General features: G+C 38.2%; 2 protein-coding genes across 3 annotated transcripts in view; one reads left to right on the top strand and one right to left on the bottom strand.

The window, feature by feature from the left end:
• Nucleotides 1-27,819, top strand: part of Gigyf2 (GRB10 interacting GYF protein 2) — a gene marked incomplete at its 5' end in the record, with an annotated part of 99,949 nt that overhangs the window by 32,057 nt on the left and 40,073 nt on the right. Inside the window, 6 exons of the mRNA XM_013519902.1 lie at nt 17,781-17,960; nt 21,560-21,777; nt 21,870-22,032; nt 22,117-22,305; nt 25,306-25,502; nt 26,435-26,594. Coding sequence (XP_013375356.1) covers nt 17,781-17,960; nt 21,560-21,777; nt 21,870-22,032; nt 22,117-22,305; nt 25,306-25,502; nt 26,435-26,594 — 1,107 coding nt within the window. The remainder of the gene's footprint in view (nt 1-17,780; nt 17,961-21,559; nt 21,778-21,869; nt 22,033-22,116; nt 22,306-25,305; nt 25,503-26,434; nt 26,595-27,819) is intronic.
• On the bottom strand, nt 91-9,561 carry Kcnj13 (potassium channel, inwardly rectifying subfamily J, member 13). Of its 2 annotated transcripts, XM_013519903.1 has the most exons (4): nt 8,993-9,561; nt 3,516-3,640; nt 3,165-3,407; nt 91-747 (listed from the first exon to the last, which is right to left on the bottom strand). In XM_013519903.1, exons 2-4 carry the CDS (start codon nt 3,622-3,624, stop codon nt 125-127), a joined length of 975 nt encoding a protein of 324 aa, XP_013375357.1. In that variant the 5' UTR covers nt 3,625-3,640; nt 8,993-9,561; the 3' UTR covers nt 91-124. The 2 variants fall into 2 exon arrangements, with proteins under 2 accessions (XP_013375357.1, XP_005395421.1); XM_005395364.2 differs by having other exon boundaries at nt 3,165-3,640.

The following is a 27,819-nucleotide window of genomic DNA, read 5'->3' as shown; positions in this document are numbered from 1 at the left end:
GTACTCAGAGAAAAGTAATCAGCGTTGAGAGAAAAAGAAAACATGAGATACAGCGAAGGAAAAGTAGCTGCATAACTGGCCAGGTATATTTACTATATTAAAAATAGGGTGCCATTGATAAGTTTTACTCTGTCAGTCCTGTTTCCGAGATCTGAAAATTGTCAATGCTTTGTCCATTGATACGGATATCCAGGTCAGTCCTGTGTGGGCTCTTAGAGACCAGAGGAGTTGGAAGTTCAGGAACAGTCTTGTCAAAATTCTCCATCTTGACTTGATATTCACCTTTGGAACCTCGGGTCAGCAGAGACACAAAACAGTGATGTAACATGATCTCTGATGGTAGGTAGGATGTCCTCCTTTGGCAGATTTCTCCAGTGCCTTCCTGCATTGCTGAAAGGAATACAACTAATTCAAAGTGGGGAGGATTTTCATTCTGCAGCAGAGTAACCAGAGGACTCGATGGTGTAATGGAGTGGTAGTAGGTTAGTGGAAAGATAAAGAATGGACATTCCTCTGAACTGATGCTGTCAAGGTGGAAGTCCACGCTGGTCTGGTGGAGCTGACCGTTTTCTCTTTCCTGATAGAGAACAGCGGAGATTCGGACACTGGTGAGAGGGCTGGGTCGAGTGTTGGCCACTTGAAAGATAAGATTAGGTTTACCATCTATGTGAGTTACCACTGCTAGGTCAGTAAAACGAATTGAGAAAGCTCGATTCTTTGGCCGGGCAATCTTCGCCACAAAGGCACCTAAATTAGAAACCATTTTTTTAGAATGAAAACTTTAAATAGCAGTACCTTTTCTGAGAAGAGTGTATCAAATAGTTAAATGTTTCTTGGTGCTATACTTTCCAATAGTCAGGAACTCAGTGCATTGTTTAATTTTGGGTAGTCTCATTGGCCTGCAGAATTTTTTAGAGTATACATTTATTTCTGTTAAACTGTAATTTCAAAATGGATATTGTTAATGGAAATGTAAAAGTAATAGAAAACAAATAAAATTTGGTTATAACCAGATAACTTCAAGTTAAAGTAGAGACTAGACTAAGAGTACAATGATTTGTGGTAGGAGTTATTACTTGGAGAAGTCTTTAACTTTGAAACTTACATACAACTTTTTATTGGGGGAACTCTTAGATGATTTCAATACACAATTTTAAGTACACCCTCTTGTGCCCCTATGTAGAGTGTTTCTTAGATGAAGCCTTCTGTATGTGTATGAGAGAGAGGGGGAATCTTGCTTTGCAGTTAAGGCTAGCCTCGAGCTCACTTTGTAGCTGGTCCTCCTGCCTCAGCCTCTGCAGTGCTGGGATTACAGGCATGCACTACCACACCGGGCTAGATAAAGCCTTTTTAATCACTTAGGTGCAGCAGAGCCTGTTGGCAGGTTGGGCTTACTAGAGTTATTTTTAAGTGGCTTAAGAGTAAAATGTCTATAGAGAAAACCAAATATATTGAAATATATTGAAATTCAGCTGAACATTAAATAAATATAGTATAAAATTATATGTACTTTACCAATGCATTAAATAGTAAAATCTAGCCATGGATTTAAATATGGTGATTCTGAAGTATTGTAGTTTAATGGGAAAGTATCTATGATTCTGATTTTTGTCAGTTACTAGCAATACTGGTCCTTGCACGTACGACTCCCCACCCCTCCCTTTCCTTCCTTCCTCCCTCCCTCTCTCCCCTCCCCTCCCTCGCTTCCTTTCCCCTCCCCTTCCCTTCCCTCCCTTCCCTTCCCCTCCCCTCCTTCCTTCCTTCCCTTCCTTCTTTCCTTCCTCCCTTCCTCCCTTCCTTCCTTCCTTCCTTCCTTCCTTCCTTCCTCCCTCCCTCCCTCCCTCCCTCCCTCCCTCTTTTTGGGCTGTACTGGAGATTCAGTTGAGGGTCTTTGCACTGAGCTATATCCCAGTTCTCTTTATTTTGAGACAGGATCTTACTAAGTTGCAGAGTTACCGAGGTTGGACTTGAATTTGTAACCCTCCTACTTCAGCCTCCCACAGAGTTCTGGGATTATAGGCATGTGCCACCATACCTACCTTCTAACCCCTGACCCCATGTTCATAGTAGAAGGAAGTGAGTCAGATTCCCTTAGGGGTTAGTGCAAAAGAGTTGTTAGATTTCTTCATCTAGCTTGTCAGGTCCCTTAAATTTATCCAAGAAGTGACACAAGGTAGGAACTCTTATAGAAGTTCAGAATTTGTTTTAGATTGTAGAGGTGGTTGATAGCACCCTGGGACTTCATGCCAGATCACTGTTCACGTGATGTGGTAGTGCTCAGATTATTATTGGACAGTATGTTAAAGCCAGGTTTTCTTTTTGTAAAATTGTATATGTCATATACGAAGGACATTAGCTTTACTTTATTAGAGGAGAGAGCCATAGATGCTGCCAAGTGCATATTTTGGTTTTGCTTGAGACAGTGTTTGCTAAATCACTAAGCTGCCCAGTCTGGGACTCACTGTGCCATCTTCCTGCATCAGCCCCACAGTTCTGGGATCAGAAGCGTGCGCCACCACACCCAGCTAGCTACCAGTTGCAGAAGCAAAACTTCCTACCCTCATAGCCATCTCTTCAGTGTATTTTTCTAAGGATATTATCCAGCATATAATGCTGGGTGTGCTGCTGCTGTGGGCTCACTAGTATTGGGTACGATGACCTCAGGAGAAAATAATAGCAAAGCGAAGAAGCAGAAAAAAAAAATCAAATTCCTCTGTTAGGTAATACAACTATCAAAATATGCATTGAACATGTTTATTCAGTTATTTAACAAAGTGGTTAGCTTCTGTGAAAAACTTTGAAACCTCTTATCAATTCCTTTTTGGCATAGGATGTTCCTGCAAGTTAGTGTTATAATGGCCGTCTTTTCCCTTAAGTAGATCCAATAGATAAACTTCAAGTGTGTCACATTCTTTATACATTTTTATTGTTCTGCCCTAGACTGTTGCTTTTCTTTCTTAGGCACTTGCTAATAATACAAATAAGTAGGGCTGGGGATATAGCTCAGTGGCACAGCAGCTGCCTGGCAAGCTCAAGGTCCTGAGTTCAATTCTTGGTACCAAAAAAGAAACAACAAATAAGTTGTTCTGTAACAGAATTGCTTATAACTGACAATACCCTTTTTAGAATGCTTACAGTTATTTTTAAGAACAAAGACAAATTACCTGTGATAAAAGCCTCCAGCATGAGGCCTAGGAGCATTTGTATGGCAAGTAAGGCAATTGCACTTGGACAGTCACCACTGGGGAACATGGTACCGTAACCAATTGTAAGTTGCGTCTCCAGGGAGAAGGAAAATGCAGCTGTAAAACTGGTGATATACTTGACACAGATAGTGTGGTTTTCAGGTGGGGCATCATGATCTAGTTCCAGGTCACCATTCATCTCGGCTAGAACATACCAGAGCACTGCAAAGACAAGCCAGTGAAGAACAAAAGAAGCAGAAAAGACTAACATCATCCAGCGCCAGCGCATGTCTATTAGGATTCCCCACACATCTCGAAGATACGCAAGACCTCTTTGAGCGCCATCCATATGAAGGGTGCTGTGACCGTCTTTGGTGACCATCCTTTGGCGTCCATGACTTAGGAGAGGAGCAATAACTTTGCAATTACTGCGTTCCATCTCAGGCTGTGATTTTCTGAAATCGAGAATGAAGTAGTCAGCCCTTACCTGTTTTGTAGTTAATATTCATGAATTCTAAACCTCCTTTCTGCTTTCTTGAGAATGTTTCTCTGACTACAACTCGAGGAGCTTTTAGAAGGATACATTTACTGACCAAGTCATACTCACTTGCTAGCTAATCATATGTTACCCTAGGATATCTATTGTCATTTCCTTGAATAAGTGTTAAAATGTCAATACTTCAACATTTTCTTTTCTTTTTTTCTCCTCAAAACGGGGTGTAGCTGTGTAGTTCAGGTTGACCTTGAACTCACTGTGGAGCCCAGGCTAGCCTCAAACTCCTAGCAGTCCTCTTGCCTCAGCCTCCTGAGTGCTAGGATTACAGGCGTGCACCACCATGCCTGGTGATACTTTAACATTTTCATGTATGTTTTAGAATTCTTGAGGAGGGTAAGGTGTATGATTTGTTCCTCTTTAATACCCTTGTATCTTCTTTGTACAAGTCCAGGCATCAAGTATACTGATCTGACCAACTACTATGTGTAAGAAATAGCTGTCCCCCCAGACAGGGTCTTGCTATGTAGTTTAAGATGGCCTTGAACTCATTGTGTACCCGACTGCTCTCAAACTCATAGTGACCCTCCTGCCTCAGCCTCAGGTCTGCACCACCACACCCAGCACAGCTTCCCATAATTAATTTATAATAGTGAATAATTCCTAATGATAAGGAACAAGTCTAAGTAAATAAATATTCTTCTGTATAAATAAATAGAAATCACTTGGAAATGTAGTATTAAAGTGTCCATAAATCTTTTAAAGCTCAACTTAGTACTAGGATAGGACATATTTGTGCTAAGCTTCTAGAGATGTACAATTCTAATGTATGCGTCTATAATTTTGAGTTTTATAGATTGTGTAGATTTGTTTTGTTTTATGGACATACTCATGGATTTGCTCTACCCTGGCTGATGGAATGCTTTTTTTTTTTTTTTTTTTTTTTTGGTCTTTTTGAGACAGGGTCTTGCTATGCAGTTCAGGCTGATCTTGAGCTCACTTTGTAGCCCAGGCTGGTCTCGAACTTGCAATGATCTGCTTGCTTTGAATTACAGGCATGTGCCACCATGTCCAGTGTGAATGCTGTATTTTTGAATATTCTAGCTTCTGATTACATCGTGGAGTGGGAGAGATAATTATGTTCTTGAAATAAAAAATTCCAGGTCAGGATGTGTAGAAAACACTCACTTCCCATCTCCCATCTTAGGGAACAAACCCAGGGCTCTAGACATATGTGGAGTGACATGGTTTCTTGGCTTTGCTAGATTCTTCTTTCTAGGGACTTTGGTGCTTTGGAGACTGCTTTTCTGTGTGGCTGGGATTGGACATTGGCCAGCAGTTTATATACAACTTTTACCTTTGTCCTGAGGCTAATTTAACATTTGTTGACGGTACTAGAGAGACCTTTGAGGTACGGATTGTTCACTTTATGGTGACTTTTGTTCACTTTATTTTGATTCGTTATCTCAGCTTCATATTGTAGTCTTTAAAACATTTTAGAGTGTTAATGATTTATAATTTAGTACTCCAGCATATTGTCATAATAATTTTATTTAGTGTATTTTACTTATTAGCATGGCCCTTCCTTCCGTCAGTTCCTCTCTTTTCTTCCTGTCTTTGTGTCTTGTGCTAAAGATTGAACCCAGGGCCTCACACGTGCTAGGCAAGTGCTCTACACTGAGCCACACCTCAGTAATACTACCCTCGAGAGAAGTAAGGCAGAAGAAAAAGCTGCAAGAGTTTAACGATAAACATAGTCATTAAGGAATCAAATGGTAGTTTGAAAAAGGTAACAAGTACAGTTTTCTACTGTAAACAGTTTCACCACTGGTTGTGTTTGTGTGGTGAATAGAAATCTTGTATGTTTTCTTGTGACCATCCTTGCGTATGACAAGTGTCTAAGACTTTTATCTAAGAGTCTACCAGGAACAGATCAGGAAATGTGGCTTGCTTCCCATGAGTGTTCTCTCTTACTTGCCAGAGTCCATAGTTTTTGGAGTTGTGTTTGACTTGTATTTGACTCTTCTCCTTGCTAATTCTTACAGAAGTAGATACCTTCCAGAGTGTTGCTTATCCCTTCCTGCCTTTTGAATATTGCTTAAGAAGGGCCCTGGACACAGGTGGAGTGACATGGGTTCCTGGCTTTGCTAGATCCTTCTTTCTAGGGAGTTTGGCACTTTGGAGACTGCTTTTCCGTGTGACTGGGATTGGACATTGGCCAGCATTTTATATACAACTTTACCCTTTGTCCTGAAGCTAATTTAATATTTGTTGGTGATACTAGAGACCTTTGAGCTATAGATTGTTCACTTTATGGCAATGTATTAATGTTTTATAATTTATTACCCCAGCAAATTATCATAATCATTGTATGTAGTGTGTGTGTGTGTTTTTTCCGTAGCATGGCCTTCTCCTCTTTTCCGCCCTTCCTCCTTTCTTTCTGGTCTGTCTGTCTGTCTATTGCTAAGCATTGAATCCAGGGCCTCCCACTTGCTAGGCAAATGTTCTACAGTGAGCCAAACCCCCAGACCATACTCAGTGATCTTTATTTTACTAGATTCTTTAAATGTTTTAGGAGACCTGATCTGTGTCCATGTATAAATAACAATAATAATAAGAAAATCTTCATAGGCACTACACTTTTATACTGTGTTATCTGTAATTCTTTGGTGTCTCAGCAAGATTTGATGTCCTTGCCCTTGTAACTCAGCTAACTTAAACCATTAATTTTAGACATGGTTCTTATGATAGTAATGATTAATCATACTAAATATGTATCACTTATTTTGTGCCAGGAATCATATCAAATAGTTTGTAACCACTAATTCATGTAAAGCCAGGTGGCAATGCCTGACATGGAATAAGCTCCACTAAGCTTTAATTGCTTTACTCTTCTGAATAACATTTTCTAGCTTTCATAGTATTAAATACTACTGTTATTCCCATTTTACAGATAAGGAAACTGAAGCACAGTGAGTTTCATAAGATCACAAGGATAGTACCTGTGGATATTAGTTCTGTGCACTCTTGGGTTTGAATTCAGTGCTGTGTTGCCTCCAAAACACACATTTAACTTTGGTTAGCCTTTGTGATTAGTTTTATTGAAGAATCGAGTATTTGTTCTTCAGGAATGCTTATTAGCTTCAGAGCTATAATTTTTAGGTATGAAATGGATTTACATTTTAGGAAGACTTTTTTCAAGACTTGGAAATTAGTACAGAGTTATTAGTCTAGTTGTATTCCCCAGACCAGTAAAAACTGAAATAGTTTTAGAGAGAATTCTTAGGTAGCATACCAGTGTTATGTTTTGCCAAATAAGATAACTATAAAAATATACTCAACACAGTTTTAAAAAGAAAAGATTATGCCACTTGAATAGAAAGGGTATAACAATGAAAGATAGTTGGTTCCTTTCACAGCGTATGTGGACAGTTTTGTTGTCCTTTGTTTCTTGTTCCTACTTAAGTGAAAATGGCTTTTTTGGGCTGTACACTGGTTCTTGTTCTACCTTTGTATCCACTGTCCAACAGTAGAACAATACTAAGTGCAAGTGCTCAGTGTTTGACAAAAGCTTGAGGAAGAACAAGCCCATAATTCTTTATGATTTCAACCTATTTTATTAAGAATCTTCTAAAATGGAGAGAGAGAGGGTTTCTTTGTACTATGCCTTATAAAATCATTCTAATTTGGGCTTTTTTGAGATTGTTACCAACAATTTTTGCAGTGAGTGTACTTTAGGCTCTTGGCAGTTTCTTTCTCTTTTTCTTTTTCTGTTTTTTAAATTAGTGACTAACATGGACAAACCAGTGAACAGGGAAGTCTAAAGGCCAGTATCAAAACAGTGAAGCAGTGTCTTTGTTGGACTGTATTTGAATTGTGCTGGCAAATGGTTGAGAGAAGTGTTTGGGTACCCACTTAACAAGTTACTCTAAATAACTATTTGGATGCATATAGCTACTGTGGTGTAGTAGAAAGAACACGGGATGGGAGATTCAGCCATCAGGCTCTGTCTCTGTTGGTTATTGGGCAAGCCACCTGGTCTCCTTTGCTAGGTGTCCTTAGATTGAAACAAAGAAAGGGGTAAGAGGGAATTAGATAACATGATATCTTCAGGCTATGTAAGTTTGTAAGCTTATTTCCAGTTCCTTCAATTGATATGTTTTCTATACAGTTTCATTCCTTTTTGTGTCTTGTGTGATGTTTGTGTCTGCTGATATGGTTTTTTAAAAATTACATTAAAGTTGCTGGATGTATAGTATCTTTACTATCAAATTCAAAAGTACCTAATGGGCAGGCATGTGTATACTATTTCCAAGTTATTTTTATGTCCCTACAGGCCCACAAGTGCTTTTTTAATGTATTTGCCTTGGTTTATATTGATTGTTTATATGATTCTCATCAAGTGATCCATTTAGAAAGTAGAATGGAAAGTTAGGAAGGTATGCTCTGTAGTTCTCTGTATGGACTGTAAAATATTTACCCATTTATAAGTTGTTTGGGTGGAAAAGTAGTGCATATTATAAAAGATGGATGGTGTTTACAGTACATACTATAACAGATATAGTTATATGATAGTTTGACAACTTTGTTGGTTGTCAAAATAATAGTTTTGTTCTCATTAGGTTGTAGTCTTTAAAATTTTGTGTTGCTATGTTTTAAAGTGATACTATAGTCATATTAAACAGTTAAGACATAAGGCATACTTACAAATGTTAAATGAATACAGTGTGTTTTCATGTCTGCTATACACACTTTAAGACTGTCGAGAATCTTGTAATCATCTCTCCTGCCCTCTGTAATTGGGACAAACAGTGTGAATTCTAACCCTATTATATAAGCTCAGATTTTTTTCATATTTTATTTGCAGAAGCACTCACTAATTTCAGCAATAGTTCCTTGCTTGAAAAGATTTAAAATAAGGATACTCATTAGTTTTCTCAAAACAAAAGAGAAAATGGTTTATTCTTTTAGCATTTATTTTTGTATACTTATTTTGTGTTACTTTATAATCTTTTCCAAAGAAGTACTGTTTTTTAAAGACATTAAATTTTATCTAGTGTCTTTCTCCTTTACTCATACATTATAATGGAGAATCTTTATATATTTAACAAAGTAACAGGTAAACTTCCATTTCTACTTTCAGTGGTGCTATTCTTATTTTAAAATTTAAGGAAGAAAAGACCCTTCATGTATCACCCTGTAGGTAATGTCTTTGTTTTAAAAATCTATTGGAAGTAATCTAGCTCTGTTTCTATTTGCCAGTCAGTTTCTTTCCCAGAAAGAAATAAAAATGAATGTTATTTGATGTACTCACCACTTCCTTTGCAGTGGTCAGCCTATCTGCCAAGGTAGGTCTTAGGAAGCCTGCAGAGCCTGTTTCTGATCAGGTACTTTAAACTTACAGGTGTAGTTTGTAGGTTCTCTTCTGGGACTGGCTTTACAGCTTACATTCCTGTGTTTATATTGTCGTGGGGGCTGGTTTCAGCTGAAGCTGATGTGATTGGTCACTTAGTCTGCAGGGGGGCCAATTAGCTCTGATCATGTGGAAAAGAATGCTGGTTTGTTAGGAGGTCTTTCTTTACCCAACACAAACCTTAACAACTCTGGAGAAAGCCTCCAGAACTGACTTGGAGAAGGGGTGCATTTTTTCTCTCTAATCAGGACCGGTTTTTAGTAAGTTTGCATAATCTTACTTAAGAGTTTATTTGAAAGTTCAAAGGGATAAAGTTCCCTGCAAGATTTCCTTTCAGCCGTCTTTCCTTATATAGCATGTTGAAGTGTGAGATATCTCCTTCACTAATCTTTTTTTCCACCATTTCTTTGGGGAAGATTTATTTGGATAAGGATGTTTAGGCATAAATTAATGAATTGATTTTCCTAGTTTTCTTTTTCTATTCCATCTTGTAAGAATGGCTATCATTAGTTCCAAAACCAGTAATCTAGGTGATTTAGATTACTGAACTTTTTTTTTAATTGCAAAGAAACACACTTTTTGAAAAGGCTGTATAAAAAGGCTTTGATTAGAAATCAAATTGTTACCTTGTATTTACTTATCGTTAAACAGCACAACTGTGTGAAAGGACTGAAGTTGTTTCCTAAAACTTGCTTTAGTGATGAGGGTGTTTTACTGACAAGTGTAATGAAGTAGAGTAAAACACGGTGTTTAGGGAACAGAATTTAACTCAGTACTGAAGTAGTGTTTAGCGGGGAAATGTCTGTGATCTAGTTTGTAGCAATCTTGAAATGAGCTGAGGTACGGCTTTGTGTAATACCTTAGCAGTACTTTTCTCCTCTGTTAGCTGCTAATTTTAAAAGTTTGATCAAATGTCACATGTAAGAGGATCGAGAAACAAAGACTGTGGTTGTTTAAAAAGTAGAATCATGGAAGGCCTGCTGGGAAAATTATTAATGTAGACCAATATAATGCTACTTAGAAAGGGAAATCCGTCTTTGTAGATTCCTCTGCTTCCCCCACAATTTAAAAAAGATATTAATTCCTCTTTATTATTGCCAAACATTTCAGTACAAGTTGAGACACAGCATGGGAAATTTTGACCTTTAGAACTAGGGACGATGATGGCAACAAGGGAAGGACTTACAGTGTGAGATTCATTCCCTGCATGTTAGCAGGAACTGTGCTTTATTCACCTCACAGCCAACTGATTGCTTGGAGAAAAATGAAAACAATAACAAAAATACTGAAGCAAGTGTAGTACAATACTACCTTGTAGAAAGCAGAAGCACCTGAGTGTATCTGCTGTGTGTGTTCAGTAGACATTATAGTAGGCAAGATAGCAAAAGGTTTTACTCCACCCAGAATCCTCTTTCAAATATACTCCATTTCAGGGTATCTTAAGACAAAAATGATTTTGCAAAAATGGTCCTCTATGAAACTAGAAAGAAGTGTCTCAAGTGCAGTTGTTGTCTGATTCCTGGGTTTTTTTTGTTTTGATTTTTTTTTTTTTTTTTTCTTTCCAGTTTTAAGGTGTGCTATTGTAGACAGCTCTGGAGTGTCCACTCAGGCAGAGAGCATTTCTGAGGCAGCAGCCAGTCTATTTATAATCATTTCTGATTGAGGTTGTCAGGTTAGCTAGGATCAAACTGATACTGTCACAGGTGAGAAGCCATCTTCACCCTAAAACACACGGGCCCTCGCATCTAAACAGAATTTGTGATTTCTGTTTCAGGTGTTTTACAGTGAGGTAATTGGAGATCCTTCTAAAGTATCTATTCTGTGAGTGAAGATAAAATGAAACATACCTTTTCATTGATAGATTTATGTTTTATTTAAAATTATTATGATTAAGCCATGTGTCAAGACTAAGTAAATTAAAAAAAATTTTTTTAATGAAATCTAATTCTCAGTCCCCAAAGGTATTTGATTTTCTTTCTGGTTTTAGTAATTCAGTGTATAACACACAAATGTACTGCATTTTTCTTGAGGAAAAAAAAAAAAAAAAAAGCATTTGTTGGGATACATATCCTGCCTGTGTAATCTCCCATCTGTACTTTTGTTGGTCTGTCTATCCTTCCTTCTGCCCTCTCCTTTCTCCTCTTGGCTCTACCTTTTGATTTTCATTTCGTATTTGCTGGAGGTTGAACCCAGAGTCCTGTGCATGTGAGGCAAGTGCTCTTGGGTTCCTTCTTCCATAGTATATTTAGCTTTCTTTCAAAGGTGTCTGGTTTCTTTCAGTTCTGCTTGCTTAAGCCCCGCTAGTGATAGCCTACTCCAGAGATGTCAGGCAGCTTCTGGGTGTGTGTACCTGCAGACAGCATGAGGACTGTGGGGAACAGGGCAGATGGCCAGCTGCTCAAAAAGCCTTTCCATTCCTTTCCAGCCAGGAACTGCTATGTTTTCAGGAGTCTTGTTAACCAGCAGAGCAGGTTGTTGTCCCTCCATGGTGAGGCTGCAAATATGTGGGTATAGAATTTAAACTTCTCTATCTTAACCACCCTAAGTTTTATTTACAAGTAAATTGTTAGGGGAGGGTAAATAGCAGTACTAGGGTGGGGTACACTTTCAGTGTTTTCTTCAGTGTTGGGACCTGTTTCTAGTGTTGATCTGGGAACATTTATCTGAATGGAGGAATACAAAGTCTCGTTGCAAAAGTTTGCACATAAACAAGCTTCAAAGTCTGCCCCATAATTCCACTTCTGCTTTTGGAGATTGGGCACTTTGTAAGCTCCAAGTCTCACAGCTGTAGATTTTGTTGGCTGAGTGCCTCCTTGCTCCATCTGAAGTTTTCCATAAACACCACTTTTGGCCGTGGGTCAAACATGCACACAGGTGCCCTTTTACTGCTCTTTCTCCTTAGGAATCCACTCAGTCGGATCAGGCCAACACCAGTGTTACATTTTAATTTAATTTCTTTTTTAGAAGAATCCTATTTAGATTTAATACATTAAAGGCAAAGACAAGTATTTATCATCAGTGGGGACATTAAATGTGACATGCTGCTTACATATTTTAGCACCTTTTATACATAGACTTACTGTGATGTGAGAACATAAAATGTATTATATATGGTGGTATAGTGTTCTCATAAAATGGTCATAGTTCCTATATTGAATTGAAGAAATATTTTAAGTCTGTATTACTCGATCTTTTGAAAGTCATAGACACTTTCAAGACTGATGAAAGCTTTAGATCCTTTTCTTTGAAAAAGACTGAAAACTATCCTGGCTCACAGTGTGCTTCTAGTTCAGGGTTATACAATCCTGAGCTCATTCATTGACTGTAGGTTAGGAATATTTGGTCTGCACGTGAATTTGTAAATTATTTAATTAGATTTACTTGTGTTACTGGGGATTGAGCCTAGGGCATATGTACTGAGTTACACACACATATTCTCTCTCTGTCTCTCTCACACACACACACACACACACACACACAACCCATACAACTAATTTTCTCATACAACTAATTTTTTATTTTGAGACTGGGTCTTACAAAGTTGCTAAATTTCTCAGCTAGGCTTGAACTTGTGATCCTCCTGCCTCAGCCTCCCAAAGTGCTGGGACTACAGACATGCATTACCATGTCTGGTTTAAATTTACTTCTAAAGCACTTTGTTTATGAATTAATAAGTTAAATTTGTTTGTTCATTTGCTTGCTGATTGATTGATTGATTTATTGATTGAGACAGGCTATCATTCTGTCGTCCAAGCTGGCCTTGAACTCACTGTGTAACCCAGGCTGGACTCAAAGTCATGATCCTCCTGCCTCAGCCTCTTGAATACTGGGATTACAGGTGTGTGTAACCTTCTGCAAGAAGATTGGAATAAATTTAGTTCCTTCTTTCCCCTTTTAGAAATATTGACACACTCTGTCCCTAAGTTATACCTTGAATGACATGCCTACTGCCTGAAATTTTTAGACTTAGATCCTAGATCGTCCTCTTTGTATTGAAATTTTCATACATTTTTCTGGCTGCTTCCAGTGGGCCTGATTTGTGAATAAACTACTAAGAACAGTGTAGTAGAAGTAAACCCTGGATTAGTAGGGGCCTGGGTTCTGTTTCTGATATGGTGTAACTCAGCTATTTGATCCATCTTGGGAAAGTGCCCTACAAGTATTCCTTTCCTCACAACATTAGAGATGGTGATGTTTGCCTTAAATCTCCTGTGGTTATTAAGAAGATCACATGAAGTATATCAGTGCATTATGTCAACTGTAATGTATCTGATTGTTTGTTTACATGTATGTCCCTGGCCTAAGTCTAAGTCTTTCTTTGTTTTTAATCCTGTTTTGCTAATTCTGTTTGTTTGTTGAGCAGGCCAGTCATGTTAATGTTTGCTAGAGGTTTGAGTAAAACAAATGGTAATGCAGTACCATTTCTTTGGGAAAGTATTTGGTAATAATGATAAATGTTGAGCAAGGTATGACACAATAATTTCATACTGAGGTATGATACACACCAAACAAATGCAAACATATGCTTACCAAAATTTGTATCTAAGAATGTTCATAGCAGCACAGTTCATAATAGCAAAAAGCAAGGAACGACCTGAATGTGTATCAGTAGTAGAGTGGGACTAACACGTTGTGGTATGTGCATACAGTGACAGCCTGTGTGACAGTGCCGAATATACCCCTGTACGCTGTACAATGTGATTGGAGCGCCAGTGAGTTCAACAAAAGAATCTAGATATAAATGAATATTCCATTTATATAAAAGAGTTCAAAGGAGACAGAGCTGGGGCTGGGGATTTAGCTCAGTGGCACAGCGCCTGCCTGGCAAGCGTAAGGTTGTGAGTTCGATTCCCAGTACCGGAAAAGAAACAAGAGACAGAACTAATATTTGAGAATAGACATCATCATATTTACCTTAGCAAGGGCCATTTGAGAGGGCCTGTGGAGATTTCTGAGAACTCCTAATTTTTCTTTTTTAAAATTTCATTTTGAAACAGTTTGGCTGTGTTGCCTGGCCTAGCCTCAAATTCACACTACATCTGCTTGAGCCTTAGTAGTTGAGATTGTTGGTGCAGATTTTGTAATCTAAAGTGGTTGTTAAGTGCATATTACATGCTTGGTGAACATTCAGGAAATTGTACTTTGTGACTTTTGTACTGTTTTTGGTAAGAGTGTTATATTTCCATTAAAGAATTTCTTAAAGGGGAACAGCGGGAGGTGAGCAAAGTCCACCTACAAGGTCTTTAATCTTTTTCACAGTTCTGGTAGGAAAATGACAGTAAGCCCTGAGGGTATTTGCTCTTAGAGGTGGGAGATAAGACGTTCTTATATGTAATTTTGGTTTTCCTTTGTTTACCAGAGACGTCATAGTATAATAATCTAATTGATCAGTGAAAAAATATATTGTAGAGTTTAGAAATTATTTTGTAAACAGGTACTTGGTAATAAAATTTGAATTCATTTGTTACAGTGTTAGAATAGACTAGTGTTCATGTAAACACAGGCCGCTTCACCTCAGATTCCCTTCTTCCAGTGAGAAATTGGGTCTTCACAAGGTATATTGATCAGAGCTAAATCTAGAGACTGGGGATATAGCTCAGTGGCACAAGTGCCTGCCTGGCAAGTGCAAGGTCCTGAGTTCAATTCCCAGATCGAAAAAAAAAAAAAACAGTGAGTTGAGATTAATTAATTAACTTACTTTTGAGTCAGGGTCTCTTCATGCAGTCCAGGCTGGCCTTGAACTCAACTGGCAGTCCTCCTTCCTCAGCCTCCCTAGTGCTAGGATTACAGACATGTGCTGCCATGCCCGAATTAGAGCTAGAGCTTAAAACCAAGTCTAGTAACTTGAAGATGATTTTTATGGTTTTGGTCTTTGGTGCTCCTTATGTATAAAATTTCCATGTCATTTCTTTTTGACAAGAAGAAATGGCATAAGTGTTTATTCAAACTTTATGACGTATAGGTTTTCCAGTAGTTTGGGAATTAAAAGATAGTTTTCAGTAAGTAAAAAAGCCAGATTTTTTTCTTCCTACAGTTTTCTTATTTTTACCCTATCTATCTTTTATATTCTTCTTGTTCCTAGCTACTAATATGAAAAGTACACAGTGTGGTTACAAGGATAAAGAAAATGAAGAACTTCCTAGGTTAGGAAAAAATATGTAAAGGGTTCACATGAAAGGAAACGAAGACACAAAACAATAAGAAAAAGTATTTTAATGAAAAATTCAGGTTTAAGTCACATTAGTATACCATTGTACAACTACAAAGATAATAAATATTTTTAAAAGATAGGGGTATTTAGTGTTGCTAATGGAAGAAAATACTGTCTGATGGTTTGACTTCACTTTTTCTTCTTTGGCATGGTGGTTGGTATATTGATGCTGTTGTCAAGCCTGTTACTTGGACTCAAAAGTTTCATTCCTTGTTCTTTCAGAAGAAAGATTTCAAAAATGCAAAACACATGCATGCAGATACTTCCTTTTTAAATTTTATTTAAAAATTTTGCTTTTTAAAATTAGTACACATTTGTAGTACAACCTTTCTCTCTTTTAAAAACTGTCTATAGCCTAGGCTGACCTTGAATGCTCTATGTAGCCCAGACTGGCCTTGAACTCACAACAAATCCTCCTGCCTCAGCCTTTTGAGTGCTGGGATTGCAGGTGCGTGTCTCCACACCAGACTCATCATAGTATTTCTTGCTTCCTGGCAAAGAGTTACAGTGTCTAATACATTTATGCTACAGTAGCAAAATGAAATTAGCATGTGCCTATTTGGATTATTAGAAAGGTGTGTAGTAGAGAAGTATTTACTGTTACAGATGAAAAGCATTACACAATAGTAGACGTATAGATTGCAAGTACATAAACATAAAAGTTACTCTAGACATGATGATACATATCCTCAGTCCCAGCTACTTAAAAAGCTGAGGCACAAGGATCCTTTGAGCCCAGAAGTTTGAGGTCAACCCTAGGTAACAGAGACACTGTCTCTAAAAAAAAAAGTTAAAGCTAATTACAGGTAAATAGTTTCTGCTTTTAAGATTGTGCGATTTCTAGTAATTTTAATTTTTTTATTTAGTAAAACTTTTTTTGTCTTTTTGAGACAGGGTCTCGCTATACAGTTCAGGCTGCCGTTGAGCTCACTTTGTAGCCCAGGCTGGTCTTGGACTTGCAACAATCTTCCTGCCTCAGCCTCTGTAGTTCTGGGATTACAGGCATGTGCCACCATGCCTGGCTAGTAAAATTTTAATAGTTCATCGTGCTAGAAAAAGTGATAATTTGTCCTGTCTCTCCATCCTGTCCACCCCTCCCATCATATCAGGGATTAAATTTAGGGCTTCAAACATGATAGGCAAATGCTCTACCACTGGGCTACATTACCAGCCCTAATAGTAGGCTTTTGATGAGTTCCACATTTTGCCATTAGTATTGTATTGTGTAAACCGGTACACTGATTACTTTTTCAAAGGTTTGGTGTACAAGTAGATGATAAAAATGAGTAATTCCACTAGCCTGTCCCATCATGTGATTAGCACTGTAGTCCAAGACTCAGCTTGGTGCCTCACACATAATATTTATGGTTAACTGATTACACTGTAAAAGCTATTCTCCATTATTTTCTAATTTATACACATTAGGACTTAATTTGTTTTAAATTCTCTTCGTAAGTATAACTAAATTTTTTATTAGGTCATAATGAAAGTGCTGCTTTGTGAAAATGGATTGTCCCCTCTTACTGTAAGCAGGAGAGCCTGGGAGATCTTCTGACCTGAGGACAGGCATGAAATATGTTTGCATTCAGATCCATAGAACTTGGCATTCCGTGTGCTATAAATGTTTATTGAATGGTCAGAGGATTAACATTTGAATCCCATCTATGCTGTTTATAAAGTGGTGTGTGATTTTTGACAGTTCTGCTGACAATTCTCTCTCAAAAATCTGAGTTTCAGTATTGTTAGCTATAAAATGAAAAAAATGGATGAGTGTTTTTATTATTTATGATTATGTTACAGATCACCCCAAACCTTAGTGGCTGGTAACAACAAACATAATTTCACTTAATGTGGGGAAGGAATCCAAGAGCAGCTGTAGTTTAATAGCTATGTGGTTCAGTCCCCAATCTGTAGTGGTGGTCAGAGTGTCCACTGACATGGCTGTCATGAGGCTGTGCTGGGGTTGGATCCACTTTTCACTTATTTTTCTGATGGCAAACCTCAGTTCTTCACCATGTAAGCTTCTCCACAGGGTATTCCACCACATGGCAGCTGACTTCTTTTGGGGAACATGTCCAGGATCCAAGCCACAGGTTTTTAAAAACAGCATCAGAGGTGGCATTTCATCACATAAGGTGTATTCTGTTTGTTAGGAGTCAATCCAGCCTGCATTTGGGAGAGTATTACGAGACACAAGCTGGCAGGGGTTTTTGACTCTTAGATACTGCTGATCACAATGAGAAGGCAGGTCATATTTTCACAGTAGACAATCCACCTTCCTAAGATACTGTATTCATTAATCAAATAGTACTATCTGGCAATAGTACTTACAGGCAAACAAGGCATTGAATCTTTACTGTGTGGAAAATGGCTTATTCTTGTGGAAAGTTTGATTGGAGGTGTCGAGTTTGTTTTTCAAAATCTTTACTAAAACAAGGACACATGTTTACTTACAGTGTTTTCTTATTTTGTTTATAGGGAGACCAAATTTTGAGGAAAGTGGACCAGCATCAGTGGGGAGAAAGCATGAATTTATTCGGTCAGAAAGTGAAAACTGGCGAATCTTTAGAGAAGAACAAAATGGAGAAGATGAAGATGGAGGTTGGCGACTAGCTGGGTCAAGAAGGGATGGAGAGAGGTGGCGGCCTCACAGTCCTGGTAAGAATTTTGTTATGTAAAAGTCCAAAGGGACTGAAATAAGTGATAGTTTGATGAAAGTGTTGAACCTTTTTTTTCTTTTTTTAGAGAGGAATGAGAAAGATTTATTAAAGGTAGATATAGGGTGCACTTGAGCGGAATGTGGGTGTGCAAAGAAATGACACACCAGTGGTAGGGATTAAGTGAAAAAGGTAAACTGGTTTTAAAAAGAAAAAGGGGGAGGATCATTTATGCCACAATACTCAGCCTTTCTACTACAAAGAAATTGCAGCATAAAAACTCCCCAACACATCTATTCAGTTGATTGAAATCACTTTTGTTTTCCTGGGGCAAAGAGTATAGTTTAATGGAAAGCACCTGCCTGCAATTGTAGCAGAGAGGGTTTCATTCAGGTTTGAGTAGCTCTTAATCTTTTAATCTTAGCATTCTCTAAAATTTACAGTGGCAGGGGGTTAGGGGAAAAATACTGAGAAATATATAAATTATACACTTGGAATACGTGTCCTCTTTACAAGTGGGTATTTTTTCCAAATAAGAAAAGACTTATTCTTTCTTCTTTTCCTTTTGAAAATGTGATTTGTGCTTATTTGAACAATAAACTTTAAACCCAGGTCAGACACATCATCACAAGTTCATTCTTTTGTTCCTCTGACTTCAGAAAAAGGAAAGAGAATAGTAGTGATTAATAGTTTTTAAAGTTCTTCTGTTGGATTCTTAAGAATGCTTCAAACTGTTCTTCTCGGACATTAGATATGCTGGTAATTAAAGACACTGGCGCTTTGTGTTAAAGTTCATCCCCTACCAAAGTGCTGATTCAATACCTCATGATAATCAGATGCAACTGTAGCTTGGATTGTGGGGTCATGCAGAACTTGAGCATACAGAGTGCAATGCCTTTGTGTTTCATGTACATGGTAATGTTATCAATAGCCACAGGCCAAAGAAGCTTGCCTTTAATAGAGAGAGTTGTAATAATGTAAATGGTTTTTACTTTTAAAAATATCATCAAAACCACTAGGCCATATCTGAGTGAACATCTTAACAAGCATTGAGTGTATTTTATGGACTTACGGGTAGGTAGAAACATGATGAAGTTATTCTGCAGGTAGAGTTATGATGCATTTATACCAACTCTTCATGCTGCCTCTTGGGCGGGTTTTCTGTCAGTCCTGGGCATTGTTTACATCACAGGATCCAGGCAGTTCTCATTGGGCTGTGTCCTGGGCAACCAAATGTTACAGTCCTTTCCAAGGCATTGGGACATTTTGTGCTGAGCTTGACTGCAAGCCAAAGGGTGTATAGACTATGGTGCCAACAAGAATTTAGTGAAGAATGGACACGATCTCAGTTGAGGGAGAAGAGAGATTCCAGCTGGTCAGAAACAAAGAAGGTGAATGTTTTGGAAGATGTGCAGTGTTTCTGAGCCCAAATGCCTGATGTTAATTTTATTAAGAGGGTAGTAAAGTGAAATTTTAGGTTGTCTTCTATTGTCTTCACAACTTAGAATTTGGTCCTATATTGTCTTTTTTCAACTCAACCATCTTTTTTTTTTTCTTAAGACAGGATCTTGCTATGCAGTTCAGTCTGACCTTGAACTCAGTTTGTTTTTGTCTTTTTGAGACAGGGTCTCACTATGTAGTTCAGGCTGGCCTTGAACACACAGCAATCCTCCTGGGTCCTTTTGCCTCAGTCTCCTGAGTGCTGGGATTGTAGGCATGTATCGCCATGCCTACCAATCCATCCACATATTTTTAAGAGACATGTTTTGGGAGGATGGTAAAGCATAGGGGTCAGAAAAAACCCACTACCAATTCATTTAAAAGAAATACATGTACTTTTTAAGCCAGAATTTTAAAACTTAGTCTGATTATAGCAGTTGTTACGGGCTGTTAACATCTCATATAGTTTATCTCATTAGAATTTGAGTAAAATTTTAAAGTAATTATGTAAATGTAAATGTAGTTATTTTGGCTGATTTTATGAAAATAGTATGCGTCTTAAGCTGAGATATAAGGCACATAAAGATCAGCCTTAGTAAGCTTTTTTAGTTTTATTAGTAGTTTTATTGGCTATTGGTAAGAGAACAACAGAATTACAGGATGTCATTTTATTAAAACAGGGCTCACAGCTGGATATAGTTGGAGTCGGGGGCATGGAGGACAGGGAGCTATCCACTCTGAGGCTGAACTTAGGAAACTCAGTAAGAGGGAACATGAGCCAGGTGCCTAGAAGGATAGATTCCTATCGCGGTGCATACTTAGACTGCTTAGAAATGATAGTAGTAGACAGGACTGTGGAATTCAACATTTGATCTCGAAGACTCCTTTTGAATAATGACTCTAGGTTTACACTTCAGCAATCTAGGTATAAAATTCCATAGTCCCGTAGAAGGGAGTTAATAATGTTTAGTTGTTAGAAGTAGAGCTGAAGAGTATGGGAACAATCTCTTTTTTATTAGTGTCTTATAAGTTGCTACCTGTGTTTGTCAGGTTAATGCTTTACCTTCTGTTTTGTAGTTAGAGTTTTTCGATCACTGACTCTAGCAAGTTGGGCCTCAATTATAAGAATATTTCATTTTGGCCTCATTTCTTTTGTGTATCTCTCACAGAGTAAGCAAGCAAGAGTAGAAAAATTCATGTTCCTTTTAAGAAAAATACCATAAGTAGGATCCTTGTTCTTAGGGACTTCTTTTCTTTTTCGATGTAATATATACTTAGGAATGTTCCAAGGGGATGTTATATGGAAATAAAAACTCTAGGGAGACTTAAGAGATGAGAAAGAGGAGGAGGGCTGCAGATAAGGCTCAGTAGTAGAGTGCTTGCCTAGCATGTGTGAGGCCCTGGGTCCCATCCCCAGTACTGGGAGGAAAATAAGAGAAAAAGGGAGAAAGAGACTATGATTCCACATATATTGTGGGAAAGCAGATGCTTTCCCATAGTTCCTGTTCTGTTTGAGTTTTAATTTCCTCTTCACATAAAATTAGAACACTAGGCCATATAGAAATCTCTGTAACATAATCTGTCAGTGCTGTAGTTCTATGGGTTTTTGTTAGTCAAAATTAGAAATGAGAAGTTGGCCTTAGTAAGTAGGCATGATGAATTTGATACTATGACTTGACATAGTGAGCTGGTCTTATCCATAGGAGTGATTTCATGGAAGAAGGAAAATGCTTTAGGATCTGCAACAGGAAAGGCATAAACTTCAGTGTGGAAAGATACCCAGTGCTGTCAGTCTCAGCTAGGAGTAGGCCACATGAGTGGCTATATCAGCATTAATCGGATACCTAAAGCTTATTAAAAGTGCATACTTCAAGTGGGGTGGCCTTTCAAGGTACTTTATTTTAAATTTATTGCCTAAAGCTTTTAGAGTATGTTGTGTGGCCCAGTTCTTGATGACAGTAAGCACTGCCGTCACTTAATGGTGATTGCATAAACTCTGCGTTCTGAACTTCATTCACTGCTTAATTTTTTCTCTTCTGTAGGTTGATCAATTTGAATTTCCTGTCAGTCATAGTTTTCTCCTCTATTTCCTGTCCATGGTTTTATTTTTGAAATACTGGATCATAAAGTTTTCTAAGGTTTGTGTCCTCCTCATCTCAGATGGCCCTTGTTCTGCAGGCTGGCGGGAACACATGGAACGACGTCGGAGGTTTGAGTTTGACTTTCGAGATCGGGATGATGAACGGGGCTACCGGAGGGTGCGCTCTGGCAGTGGGAGCATAGATGACGACAGGGATAGCTTGCCTGAATGGTGCTTAGAGGATGCTGAAGAAGAAATGGGCACATTTGACTCATCTGGAGCATTTCTCTCTCTTAAAGTAAGAGATTTATTTTAAATGTCATGATGGAGACTAACCTTATACCAGAGCCAAATATGCTCTTGACTTTTGGTTTTATTTTCTTGCTACAGAAAGTACAGAAAGAACCTATACCTGAAGAGCAGGAGATGGACTTCCGGCCTGTGGAGGAAGGGGAGGAGTGCTCTGATTCTGAGGGTAGCCATAATGAAGAGGCCAAAGAACCTGATAAGACAAATAAGAAAGAGGGAGAGAAAACAGGTAGAGTAGAAGTTGGTAAGGTCCATTTATGTCTTTTACCTTCCTCCTCTATCAAACCAAAGCTTTCCTAAATTCATTTAAGATTATTTTGTGTTGCAGAAACAAGTGAAGAAACACCCCATACTTCATCATCCTCTGCTAGACCAGGTACTCCTTCAGACCATCAGCCTCAGGAAGCATCACAGTTTGAAAGGAAAGATGAACCCCAAACTGACCAAATGGAAAAAGCTGAAGAGGAGATTCGAGTGGAAAGTGGTTTGTCAGCGAAGGTCCCCAACAGGGTGGAGGGTATGTGTTTGTGAATGTTTTCCACATATATTTTCATCTGAGAATTCACCAAAATGGAGTTAATATCTTGCAAGTTGGGTTCATGGTTGTCTGCAGTGGTTTCGTTCCCAGGCCCTTCCTTTCTTCAAATGGTTGTTTGTATGCCTTGCTTCATACCAAAGTGCTTTTGTTCTAAAAAGAATACATGAAGGGATCTGAAAGTCCATCACTTTTGCTAGAAAATAAGCTTGCAGCATATTCTCCAGTATTACTGCTATATACATTTTTAGGCAATATCAGTGTTTATTTCCATAATTTTCTTATACATATTATATATTAAAAGTATTATCACATAATGTCTCATGTTGAAGAGTTGTTTGAGTCATTCATCATGAAATTCACAGGCTTTACCAAGGCCTGTACGATCTGGCATGATTGAGCACTTGCTTCCCTCTGTGCAGTTTCAGTGCTGGCCTCCTCGTCTCCCTCACATTCCACTCACCAGCCTCAAAGCCTTTGGTGCTGATTGCTGCTGCCCTGTTCTGTGTTCATGATTTTCTCTTCCTGAAACCTTCTTTGGTCCATGTCCCAAGCTAAATTGTTGTTTTCTCCTATTTCTTGACCAACTAATACTGTTTCTTACACAGTATTACAATTTTATAAAGATCTGTTCAGAGTTTGTACCAAGACTTTCTTTTCAGCTTTTTGTCTACTAGAAAGCTATGGAATGAATGAATTCAATAAGTATTTGAATCTGTCCATACCAAGTGCTACAGGACCTGTCCCTTTGGAAACCTTTTTATATCATAGAAGTTGTTTCTGAGTTATACCCCCCAGAATTACTTGTAGTTTACTTTCTTGAACGGATATGCCTGCAGGTCGTATTCTGGGAAATTTCAGGGTTGAGTCCAGACATGTATATTTTGAAAATCTTCATAGATGGGCATTAAAGGTTAACATTCCTTTAATGGGGGCACTGTGTGTAATTTGTCATGCGTAGAATTTGGCTTTGCGGGTGGGGTGGAGAAAGTGGGGGTGGCAGGTAAGCACAAACTCTGAACAGATCTTTATAAAATTGTAATACTGTGTACAAACTCTGAACAGATCTTTATAAAATTGTAATACTGTGTAAGAAACAGTATTTAATTCTCTAGGGAATTAAATCATGTGTATATCAGTAACCCAGGGCAAAAAAAGATAGGATTCCAGTGTTGGCAGACTCTTGGAATGCTTCAAGAAGCAGGTCATTTTTGAACATACCTTATTAGAGTAATAAGTGGAATTCAAAGGTGTAGGTGTAGTTAGACAAATTGGAGAGGGCATTGCAGTACCAAGGATCAGTGAAAGCTAAAGTGAAGATGTGGGGTGGATGGAAGTGTGGGTGGAAATCACCTTTTATTTTTATTTAGAGTTGGTCTAAGGTGTGAAAAGGAGGCTGGTGAGAAGCACAGTTGGAACTGAGATTCAATAGCAGTATATATCATCTCTTCTTGTGATGACTATGACCTATAATATTCCGGAGCAGTGCATTTGTAAAGGGGAGGTAGTAGCAGATAAGATTTCAGATTCAAAATTAACAGGACTTAGTCATTGAGAGAAAAGTCAAAGATGACGGAGGTGCATGAGAGGATTCCGGTACCATTTACAGGAAAAGAGAATGGAAATTGAGGGGCACATTTGAGAGAGAAGAGAATTCAATTTGAACATTGGCTCCAAAGTGTTAATGAGAAGTAGAAATGACCAGAGAGTCTTTGTGAATGAGAGCATAATTTAAGGCCAGAGAAAAATAAGAATTTTAAAAATTACTAACACTTGGGAAGGGGTGAGAAGAAAAGTGGATTGAGAATAGAACCTATGGGTAATTCCTAGTTTTAGCTAGATAGAGGAAGAGAACTAGAGAAAAATCTTCAGTAACATAAATTAGAGTCAGGAGAGTAGAATGCAGGGAAACTGAGGAAGAGAACAATTCAGCCTAGAACTGGGTTTGGTAACATCAGATGCTGCGAAGAGTGTAGATGGGAAAAGTAGGGAAAGTCTTGAGTTTGGCAGCTTTGCATCACTGTCTGTCTTTGAGAGAGGAGCTCTGTGGAGAGGTAGGGAGTAGAAGTCACATTGTAGTAAGTGTGGGTGGCAGGGAAGTGGGAACAGCATGTATAATTGTCCTTTTCAGTCATTTGGCAAAGGAAGAGAGGAACAGGGATTTGGAGAAGCTATCTGTAATTGAGCAGACAAGGCTTCAAAGGAGCAACTGCAGTTGTATCTAATTACTTCCACATCCTCTCATCTTCTGTCCTGCTCTGTCCTGCTCTGTCCTGCTCTGTCCTGCTCTGCTCTGCTCTGCTCTTCTGAGCTAAGGATTGAACTCAAGGCCTTGTGTGTGCTAAACTAGTGCTGTTTCTCTGAGCTGTATGCCTAGCTCCCCTCCTCTCCTTTTCAAGAGCCTGCATACTGACAGGTTAGAACTATTAGCAACTGATAGGAAATACCTCCGCAATTTTTATTCGTACTGAGAAGAACATCCTATCCTATGCAGATAGACTTCTAAATAAAAATGTAATGTATTGAATTATATTTATTGTGAAATAAATAGTGAAATAGGCACTTATTCAGGATTCTTATAGATACTTGCAATAAAGGCTTTGCTGAGCTGTGACATGTCTCTCGGAGATGATTTAGGTGCTTTGATAAGTATTTAGAGACATGTTACAAAGAAAGGATTAGTCTGACTGTTGGCCAGAGACCTGTCTATTACTGTTGGGTAGATTCTCTAGCACCACAGGTAGCACCGTATAGAAGAACCTAAAAAATTGTGAGCCTTACTTTTGTCATCCTGTGGTGGTAATTCTGTTGTTTTTGGGAGGAATACTACACTTCTCTATAAGAAGTAGCTTCACTGTTCATGACAGGGTTCACATTTCTGTTGGGCCCATTTAGCAGGCTTCCCAACTTAATAATGCAGTTAACCTTCCTGAGAATCTATATTTCTCAGGATTTTCATCAGTCTGACTTATTTTCCTCTAGAAATGGTTACGGATATCCAACAGCCCCTGACACAGCTCCCTCCGGACACAGCCTCTCCTCTTCTCATACTTCCACCTCCTGTTCCTGCCCCTAGTCCTGCCCTGCAGCCAGTTGAGACACCAGTCATCGGTGCTCCTGGTATGGGCAGTGTTTCCACAGAGCCAGATGATGAAGAGGGTCTCAAACACTTGGAGCAGGTAAAATTCATGTTAACTCTTTCTTATCTCCTTTCAAACTGCCATAAAAGAAAGTCTTAAATGTAAACATGTAATTAAACAAATCATGCACATTAGATTTTAAGCACTGGAAAAGTTGTTTGGTTATTTAGTATTTATATGAGTAATTGTCTTCCAAATCATTTCATGCTTATAAGTTTCTGCTATGTAGTAGTCATCATATTAGGTTATTTTTTGCTCTTCTGAGGTTGCCCTTAGCTGTTTACTTTTCTTTTTTCTTTTTGAACATTAATGGAATGCCAAAGATGGCGAGTACAAGCAGCTGTGGATGGTCTCTGCCTTCTGTGTTTTTGCCTGGAGTATAACAGAGGGAATGGTTAAAAAATTTCAGGATACTAGCAATTATCTCCCTACATTTCCCTAAGATTGTATATACATTGTTACATGTAAATGATAGTACGCTTTTCTACAAAAGAATTTCTATTTGAGAATGGAATGATTAGAGGTAAGAAATGCTGAAGAAAGGAAGGAGAATAGTGTCTTAGTAAAACATGTAAAAGATTTTATTTTTAATTGAACCTTTTGTTCCATAATACCCTTGTTTCTGTAGGTTTAGTTTATCCATTTTAGAATTGACCAATGACTTACTAGTTTAAAAACTTAGTGTATTAATTAGAAGCGTGGGCTTTCTTGTATTTTGATATCAGTTGGTTTGCTTAATTTTCAGATGTTGAGCAACATTTAATGTCCTTGGGCCTTAGCTCCCCCTTCTATAAAATGGAAGTGTAGTACCTGTTTCATGGCATTTTGGGGAGAGAATTAAGTTTTAACCTGCTTTTTTCATTGTGTAATGTCTCTTGTAGATCAGGTAATCCGGAAAGGGTGGGCATTGTTATTACATACTGTATATGTTTTAATTTAGCATCGTTTATTTCCTCTTTTTTGGTTATTAGCAAGCTGAGAAGATGGTGGCTTATCTCCAAGACAGTGCACTAGATGATGAGAGACTGACATCAAAACTGCAAGAGCACAGAGCTAAAGGAGTGTCAATTCCAATATTACATGAAGCAATGCAGAAGTGGTATTACAAAGATCCTCAGGGAGAAATTCAAGGTAAGTTGTTCCTTTCTACTTTAAATATTTAAGTGTCTGCCATTAACTCCAGCATCATTTAAGAAGGGGGTTTAATGTTAATTTGTATAATAATAAAGAAGCCCATAGACTTTCATATATATGAAGAAAATACGTATATAAAGATTTGGGCACAAGGCAGAAAGTGATGATTAATATGACAGTGATATAGGCAAAATGCTTAATTAACTCAGCTCCAGCATACTGACTGGATAAGTAGGCAGGTAAATTATTCATCTTCTCTGTGCTTTGGTCTCCCTGGCCATTAAACGGTGATGGCAGCAGTGTTGGAGGATCTTAAGTGCTTTTCTTAAGTGGACTTGATGGAAGAGGTGGAGAACCAGTAGAAATGTTACAAATGAATTCCTTAAGAGGTTTCTGTGGTATGTAAGTTCATTAGAATGGGAGAATTCTGAATGTAAAGGATTTTTGTGGAATCTTCACTTCTGCTTTTAAAATCTTTGCTTGAAATCTGAAATTGGTTATTGACTACTGGTATCAGTTTCAGGGCAGCATTTTACCAAGCACGCTCTATGAGCTCTCTCTGGCATATTGCCCCTTCCACGCCTAGTCTTAGTACCTTGCCTTATTTTCTGTCACAGCATTTATTGCTGTCTGATGTGGTATATATATGTTCATTGTTTACACCTTGGTACAATGTAAGATACCTCTGAGTAAGGCTTTGTGTGTGTGTTTTAATTGTATTTCTTTTGGGATAATTGTAGCTTTGCATGCAGTTGTAAGAGATAGTACACAGACATTCTGTGTGCCCTTTCTTGCAATGGTAATCTTTTATAAAACTGTAAAGATACTGAGCTGGATAACAGTACAGATTCAGAACCTTTCCATCTCAACAGGGTTGGTACATGCTCTTTCATGACCACCTGCATTTCCCAACTACCGACTCTTACTACTGCTCCCTGGCAACCACAAATCTGTTTTTTATGTCTATATTTTAAGAACATTATGTAAATGGAATCATACAGTGTGTGACCTTTGGCTCTCCTTATTCAGAATAACCTCTGGAGATTTATGCAGGTGGCTGCCTATATCAGTAGAAGGTGAGATCAAACAATACGCTGAATGTTTAACATTTTAAAAATTTATTATAAAGTAAAAGACACATTGCCATTAATCTCTCTCAGAATCTTCCCCTTCGCTGCAAACATTTATCTCTTATCATTTGTGAAGTAGTTCTGGAAGTCCT

Source organism: Chinchilla lanigera, unplaced genomic scaffold (assembly GCF_000276665.1).
Source record: "Chinchilla lanigera isolate Chin_1 unplaced genomic scaffold, ChiLan1.0 scaffold00052, whole genome shotgun sequence".
Classification (NCBI taxonomy): Eukaryota; Metazoa; Chordata; class Mammalia; order Rodentia; family Chinchillidae; genus Chinchilla; species Chinchilla lanigera.
This window is presented reverse-complemented; position numbering and strand designations above follow the sequence as displayed.

What these genes read in the sequence shown, in the direction of transcription:
- Kcnj13 (XM_005395364.2), bottom strand. Translation starts at nt 3,624, where the DNA reads ATGGAACGCAGTAATTGCAAAGTTATTGCTCCTCTCCTAAGTCATGGA. An exon ending in GCTGGAGGCTTTTATCACAG is followed by an intron (nt 748 to 3,164) that starts GTAATTTGTCTT and finishes TTTCTAATTTAG; the next exon opens with GTGCCTTTGTGGCGAAGATT.